This window comes from Electrona antarctica, assembly GCF_951216825.1.
Source record: "Electrona antarctica genome assembly, chromosome: 21".
In the NCBI taxonomy this organism is placed as follows: domain Eukaryota; kingdom Metazoa; phylum Chordata; class Actinopteri; order Myctophiformes; family Myctophidae; genus Electrona; species Electrona antarctica.
This window is the reverse complement of record NC_136802.1, coordinates 19,741,400-19,749,791: the sequence shown is the minus strand read 5'-3', so window position 1 is coordinate 19,749,791 and position 8,392 is coordinate 19,741,400. Positions and strand designations below refer to the sequence as shown.

Here is an 8,392-nt window from a genome sequence, read left to right as displayed (position 1 = left end):
TAACCATAAGTGCACACATACAGTGGCCTTGTGGTTAGAGTGTCCGCCCTGAAACTGGGAGGTCGGGGTTCGATCCCTGGCCGGGTCATACCAAAGACTGTAAAAATGGGACCCAATCCTCCCTGCTTGGTACTCGGCATCAAAAGGTTGGATTGGGGGGTCAAATCAACTAATCAAATGATTCCCGAGCGCGGCACGGCTTCAGATCCTTGTATGACTTTGACTTGACTTTGATATCATTTGAGGCTTATTACAAACAACACAAATACCTTTTTACTCTTATGTAACCTGTACACATATATAAATGGACCTTTTTTTGCGGGGGTACATTTTTGGTCTAAAAAAAGCATGTGGCAGACCAAAAGCAGACGCAAAGTGAGTTAACTGATCAGATTCCACTTAGCAGTTGACATATTAATCTCATGTGATTCAAGCAGTGTAGCGATTTAGTGCAAGAGAGAGGGAGAGATTCCTGAAGAAGATCCCAGTGATCGAAACGTTGAATTAATAAACTAGTCGAGCTGAGTTATTCCTTACCAGTGTTGCGGACTCTATTTCTTTCTCTAGAGGGAGAGAGCGTGCCATGATTATTGAGGGGCGCTAGCCCCTCCTATATACAGCATTAATGTTTGTGTTGTCTGAACAAACATTAAAAATGCCATTGATAATGAATGGAGCATTTTCGTCTTATGTGTCTGAGCAAATCGGCATATGTATGTCGGTGGGAACCTTGGCCAATAAGGGACCACCATTCATGATGATGATGATGTACGATGATAAGAGCACCCCTCACTTCACACGGGTGTGATTTTTGAACACGATGCAGCCATCAAGCTGGAGCTATGGCGCTCAGGGCTCATGGAAACCTATGAGATTGGATAAACGAATAAGGCCATCCGACATAAAGACACTGGGATGTCTAGACTCCATAAAAGCATAATCTACACAGTGTAATCAATGAACCATGGCGTTTTGAGGAGAACTCCGACAGCCCAAGGCTCAGCGCGCCGTGGATGGAAACCCTTTTAGACAAACGTTTAGATCACCCATGCGGTACAATGAGCTTTGAAAATATACTTCTGCTGGGGGGAAGCCAAGCTTCAAAATATTTCCTCAACTCTCTCTCTCTCTCTCTCTCTCTTTCTCTCTCTCTCTCTCTCTCTCTTTCTCTCTCTCTCTCGGCTTGTCTTTCTTCCGACGTTGCTCTTTACACGGCAGAACACCCCTGGACAAATTGCATCTTTCCTTTCACTGAGGCCAAAATAAATAACACACGCATGCACAACACATTGCCACAATTCATCCCTTCCCCCTCTCCAAATGAATAAGCAACAGGGACGAGTGTTGCTGACTGTCGTTGCATTATGTTCACAATCACTGTGCCAAGACCAACAAAAACGGTTGATTGTTTTCTGCTGCCAACATCACCGAATGAATAGAACGGAACATAAATAGAAAATAACAATCAAAGACCTCGTTTACGAGCAATCTACTGTAAGTAACGACTCCCCCCCCCCCCCCCTACATTATGCGCCATTGTCTACACTACAGTACGTTGCTGTTTGTAATGTGTGCGTGTTTTCTGTACGTGCTCGTCTTGTTTGTCATGTTTGTGATTATGTTTGGTAGAAAGCGTTGGATTTGGAACAACCTTGTGGTCTTGTGACATTGACTCCCCTATAGGTTCAAGTTCAACCAAAATGTAATACATTTTTACCTTAACAAAAGCAGATCGACAAGCTCACGACACGCCTTTTGTGAGCTTTGTTGGCTGTTGTCGCTTTTTGTCAAAAGAAATATAATAGGACAGAAGTGGTTAAGAAAAATGTCGTCGTCCCCCTCCCCCCATATACTTTGATGTTGGTACCATAACAATTCTTCTACATTCTCAATTGTGTAGACTCCTTGTAAATTAACTTAATGCAGAATTGCAGATGTTTAACAATTTAACTCTTGAGAGTGTACACTCAAGAGTTACAGATCTTTAATGGTCTATTTGGTTACAAACTCCATCATTTAGCTGAGGACCACCTGGAACCCCCTCAAGGACCACTGGTTGAGAAGCACAGCTGTTCTAGAGGGTTTGTTAACGGTTGCTGCCTTGGAAGTGTTTTCCCAAAGGCCCGGTATAGACTGTGCAATGTGTGCATATACATCATTAGCAGCTCAGCCAGCAACTATCACTCTTTCTCATGTGGGCACCGAGAAGGAACGCCATGACATTTAACGTTTCTCTCAACGAAGAGGACTTCATGCTGGGTCCATATACCCCCCGCCTCCTCTCTGCCTTAAGGGCCTTAATTGATTTGCCAGTGTGGACCACATTACTGTATAGGTCCCAAACCGCCTATACAGTACACAATTAACAGGCGGCAGCGTTTATTAATATTCTCACACGAAAAAGGCTTTCGGCGTACAAGTCCCGCGCCCTTTTCAAGGGGGAGTATAGCTATAACCTGTAACCGCGTTGCGGCGTGACACCGGGGGTCACAGAGGAAGCGGGTTGGGTTCACGTCTCATCTCGGCTCGGCGTCTCTATTTCACGCCGTGTCACCTCACCGCTCTCGCTCTCTCTCTCTCTCTCTCTCTCTCTCTCTCTCTCTCTCTCTCTCTCTCTCTCTCTCTCTCGACTCCCTGCTCCTCATTAACCTGGAGTGTACCACCTCCACACACACACACACGCACGCACGCGCGCGCGTGTCGGCGTGGAGGAGGAGGAGGAGGAGGAGTAGGGAAAAAGAACATGCGCTTCCTGACAGGGCTGAGATTGAACCACTAAAATAATGGGAATCCCAGTCATTTTAGATTTTAGCCACTTTTTTGTATACATTGGCTATTCAAAAATGGGTTGTGTATGTGGCATATCAAGGATTTGAAAATAGCGAGAATAACCAATCTACAAGCTCACACAAGGCATCGTCCAGTGACACGTTGCACGGCTATTGTCAGGGTCGTTTTAAAAGCCATTTCACAAGCATTACCTGAACCCCCTGTACAGCTTATCTTGTAGATCAGCTATTTTTTTTCTTTTCTTTTTTTGAAGTGATGTTTGGTGGTACAGGCCAGAAAATGGAGGGGGGACAGAGTAGTATAGATCCCCTGGGGGATACCGGTCATTGAAGTATATAATCAAAGCTTTATTATGGAGGTGACAGTATAACTTATTGATCCCAGTGAATGGCACTTATTGAATATGGATCGTTCACACTCCAGGTAATGGATAATCAACGGGGTTAGAATACCATGACTGAGTTCTGAGTACTGCAACTCACGTACATATTTGGAGTATTCGCTTGTTGTTTTCATTCCTAAACTTTTCTTTTCTCTCCACTGCATTTAAAATAGAAATATTGTATATTTTGACTCCACTCCATTTCTAGGAAAGGACTCATGGCACCAAAACTTACAAAATATATATTATGAATGAACAACTTAAGCCCTACTTCAACTATAGTGAAAATGGTGGACCTACGATGTTGTGGAGTGGCTACCGTATGTTCACTATTTCTGAAAATGTAAGATCCTTTTTTTACTTGTTGTAAATGGGTTTGTCACAAAGATTACATAACCACCTAATCGCAATTCACCCTTTGTCAAGTCCCGCCTGTGGTTCTGCCCCTCTTCGCACCCATTGGTTGCCGTTTCGTGGTTGGACAAAAATTCTTATTTTAAACTTTGTGTCAGTAAAAAGGAACATCACAGGTGCAGCATGGTGACTGGGCATATGTTTGTTTTTAGTTTTTTTCCAAAAATTATGTTTTAGCAAATTCAACATAAACTAGGCGGAACCAGGGCGGAACAACTAGCCTGCTGGTTAGTTAGTCAGGGACCAATCAGAAGGCTGACAAAGGGTGAATTATTTGGTATTTTTGCATAATCGTCAATGTCGAAGAATGTCCATATTTTCGAACATTTTCAAAAATGGCAGAAATAGCAGATCTACAAGCTTCGTGACATATTGTAAGCTTGTAGATCAACTATATTTCCGCTATTTTGTAAATTCTTTGGAAAGAAAAAATATATAAAAAATGATTACATTTTGATTACGAAGCCTAAAAAAACGTTCCAACGTTCAATGCAAAAAAAAAAAAAAATCGTCAACTTAAATGTCTAAGTATGACAGCCCTAGTTGTAAATGCTCTAAATGTCAATACAACAATGCATTTCAAATGTAAAAAAAGGTTGTACTGTGGAATACTTGAGTATTCATACTATACCACCGACCATGGCTACTGTGGATGGTGGTGTTATGTGGATAGACAGACCAATCATGTCATCGAGGGCCTTCCCTTTTGCCTTTTTGAAAAACACCAGCTGCCGCCAACCTTTCCCCGCACACGGGGCGGCTTGTTTAACCACCAGCATGTTCAGTGCCAGAGCCGGTATGGTATGCCAGTGCTTGCTTACTCATGCATAATTTGCGAACGCACGCCAGCCGGGAGAGGTGTGAAAAGCATGTGCGTCGAGCGAGAGGGGAGAGACGAGAGAGGGGGAGACAGGGAACATAACAAAACGGGCACAGTGTTGCCCCAAAGGGACACTGCATGGTCAGTTTGACCCGGACTTTCAACCCCACCACCCCCGTTTGTTTTGCATTTATAATACCTGGAGGGGAGCCTGGTGGAATTATTTCAGAACGCAAGGCAGGACAGCATTAGCCCTACACTTCTTCAACATCGTGTCTCTCTCTCTCTCTCCATGTCCCCCTCAGTGTCTCTCGCCCTCCCTCCCTCTGTCTTTCCCAGGGTGGCTGCCTGTGCTGTGCTCTGCAGTGGCGCTGTCCTTGGTGCTGAAGCCCCAGCTCACTGTCACGCCACTACACGGCCGGCTGAGACGGCAGCTTTTTTTTTTTCCCGTTATTTTTTCATCCCGCGCCATGGGAGCAGATGTGGTTTCATAACAACAAGGACAACTGCTGTGACGGCCCCAAATATAGACACTCGATTATTTCCATAAATAGCTTATTTTTTTCTTTTTTCTTTTAATTAACAGAGATCCCAGTGTAGACCTATCTATTATGACCGCTGAGTGATTCTATACAGTAGCGGCTTCTATTTCTGCATGGATTTATCTAGATTTATTTATGTTTTTCCCCGAAGTTGATGATATGCTACGTAATCAGGAAGGTCGTATTACACTGAGTAAATATCTTTTCAGAGAAGTGATGCTAATCTCTGTCTATTTTAAGGTGTACTATTGGTCGGAATCCATTCACTTATCTCTGAATGGATGTTGTCGTTTTACGGCAGTGGGGAAAAACCGAGGCGATAAATGGGCTCCGCAGACATAGACAACCGCTAATGCATTCAATTATGATTGATTTAGATTATGATCAAGTATGATTTAAATGTCAGCTCACAACGACTAATGGGCTGGTGCAGTGTATATATACAGTATAAACCACGCTTGTTAGTTAATCACCATCAGATCGAGGTTTGTTTTGTAAAATCAAAAAGTAAAATTACGTTTTCACAGAGAGGGATATTGTATCGTTTTGTTTTTCACAAGGAGAACACTGTTGTGATAGCTCATCATTGAGAAGTCAAGGTCATTCAGTCAATGTGTACATATTTAGCTTGTTTCTTGTTGAAGTAATACCAGAGTGAACACAAAATGAATAATTTAACCCATTTAGACCCGAGGATGATTCTAAAAACGTCTACCAAATCCTAAAGTACTTCACCGTGGGACATGTCGAAAATAGCAGATCTGCTACTTTCGAACTTGCAGAGCTGCTATGTCCGTCCAAACCCCACGTCACATGTTGAAGTATAATTGGGGTTTAAGAAACTCAGAAATGAACAACGTGGGCGCGTTCCCAGATCGAAAGGTATAACGACGTGTAGGTCATCCCGGTCTGAATGGGTCAAACGGAGGATTCACTCCTTTCTGATTGCATTGTCCATGCAATGTTTCCCGGAGACCTACAGGTCCAAACGGTCATCCTATGCTACTCCCAGAGGGGCGAGCCCTCCTCCGCCACAGCCAACCGGGTAACCAGGTCAGACGGCACCCCACCCACCCGTTCCAACACCATAATAATATGGTAAATAAAACATCCGGCATTAAACCCACCGTCGTAAAAAAACGAAACAAAAAAACGATTACCTTGTTCAGGCTTTTGCAGTTGGTTTCAGAACATTGCCGCCACGATACATCGGTTCATCTCTGAGCTGTCGACGCAGTACTGTCTATTATACCTACACAGCTCTGCTCAAAACCTTTTCCGTTGTGATTCTATACCGTCGACTTCCATCCCTTTCTCATGCCTCTCTTCTCATTCTTCCTCTTCCCCTTCTTCTGCGTGGTACTGGCCACACAGGCCAGCAGTGCTTCCACCCTCCGCCAGTCATGAATGAGGAGAGGTCATCACAGCTTTCCGCTTCCATTCCCCTCATGCCATCGTCTCTCTTTCTCCGTCTCCCTCTCTCTCCTCCCTTCGTTCTCCGAACCTCTCCGCAAACACCGGCATCCAAAGCAAGCCATCCGGAAAGTCGGGGGGGGGAGGGGGGGAACCTTTAGAGAACCTCACAAGGCCTTAAAGGCTACACGTCGCTGGAAGTCCTGGGCCTCAGCGAGAGGTTGGAGGAGATGCAGCCGCAGCACGCCAGCCACAGCGACTTCTGGATGTCGGGGTTGCGAAAGGCGTAGACGATGGGGTTGATGACGGAGCAGCAGGTGGCCGGCAGCACGGCAGCGTACGTGTAGAGCATCGGGTAGGTGTGGTCGGCCACGATGGCGTAGAGCGCGAACGGCAGCCAGCAGGCGCCGAACGCGCACAGGATGGCCGTCAGTGTGCTCACGCCCTTGGTGGTGGAGATGGCCAGGAACTGGTGCTGCACGGCGATCTGCTGCGCGTGGCGGAAGGCGATCTTGCAGATCTGCAGGTAGAACTGCGTCATGGCGGCGAACACAGCCAGGAAGCCGGCGGCCAGCGCCACAGCGTTGGCGCGCGTGACGGGCCGCAGCGCGCTGCACGCCGCCTCGTCGCGCAGGCAGTTCCAGCCCAGCGCCGGCAGCGCGCCCAGCGCCAGGCAGGACACCCACACCAGCGCCACCATGGCATAGGTGCAGGCGACGGTGCGCTCCGTGTGGTAGGTGAGCGCATTGTACAGCGACAGGTAGCGGTCCACGGTGATGGCGAGCACGCTGAGCACGGAGGCGGAGAAGGCGGCGATCAGCAGGCCCGCGGAGAGCAGCGCCGGCAGCTCGGCGGGGCCGCCCTCCACCAGGTACGCCAGCGCAAAGTTCAGGATGAGGCCGAGTCCTGCCAGGAGGTCGGCGGCGGCCAGCGAGCCGATCAGGATGAACATGGGCGCGCGCAGCAGCGCCGGCGTGTAGCACAGCACGGCGATCACCAGCACGTTCTCGCAGGAGACCAGCGTGCCCGTCACGCACAGCGCCACGTCCCACGGGCTTACCTACAGGGGTGGGGGCAATATGGAACAAAATATGATATCACTATTTTTTTCCAAGCAGTATCACCATACATGATTTCATGCGTTTTTTAGGATTATTGTTCAAGTTACTTAACAGTACAACCACCTACAACTTAACAAAAACTAAAAGAAAAAGGAGACAGAACAATTTAGACAAAAAATCTTATTAATTTTGGCTAAACGAAACCGTCGTTCTACAAAAGTATAAATTAAGCTATGGAACTGCAAATCATACTGTATTCACTGTATCACAGTACGATATCTCTGAAAAGGCATATCGTGGAGACATTTTATCACGATATTCATCACCATATCGCCCACCCCTAGGCTGACCTCCTGCACCGCCGCGCCCACAGCCGGGGTCATGGCCACCGACACCACCCCGCCCACAGCGCCCGCCGTCACCCCCGTGGCGGTCCGCAGGTCCGGGCCGAGGGTCTGCGCGCTGGTGCCGCCGGGGTCGCCCCCGCCGCCTGCGGCCGAGGCGTTGGCGGGGTCGTCGGGGAGGCTCCAGTTGGACGGGCCGGGGGAGGAGGAGGCATCAAAGGGGTCGAGGAGGAGGAGGGGGGAGAAGGAGGTGTTGAGGCTGCCGCCACCGCTGCTCATGGCTGCTGCCGCGGCCAGAGAGAAGATCATAGCTGGAGGGAGAGAGAGGAGTAGGAGGAGGGAGAGAGAGGGATTGAGAGAGAGGAGGAGGGAGAGAGAGGTTTTAGAAAGGAGGAGGGAGCGAGCGAGCAAGGGAGAGAGTAATCAAAGCGAGGAAGATCAAACGAGGGAGAGGGAGTGAAGACACGACTGGTACGGAAGCAGGAAGAAATGTACTTTAGGGAAGTATAGAGGCAAAGATGGTTAGTTGATGAGGCTACGACGTCCCATTTGGTAACCTGACTCCGCCAGATGGGGCAGCAGAGAGTACACAGGGTTCCCCCCCTCTCTCTGCTGCCCCATCTGGC

The 8,392-nt window shown here is 47.8% G+C and overlaps 1 protein-coding gene across 1 annotated transcript; it reads right to left on the bottom strand.

Moving 5' to 3' along the window:
- Nucleotides 1-6,545: 6,545 nt before the first annotated feature.
- gpr185b (G protein-coupled receptor 185 b) lies at nucleotides 6,546-8,075 on the bottom strand (the record flags this gene model as incomplete). The annotated part of the gene is given in 4 exon segments (XM_079491253.1): nucleotides 6,546-7,421; nucleotides 7,425-7,461; nucleotides 7,558-7,562; nucleotides 7,773-8,075. Coding segments are annotated over 4 exon segments (1,221 nt in total).
- Between the last annotated feature and the right edge of the window lie 317 nt (nucleotides 8,076-8,392).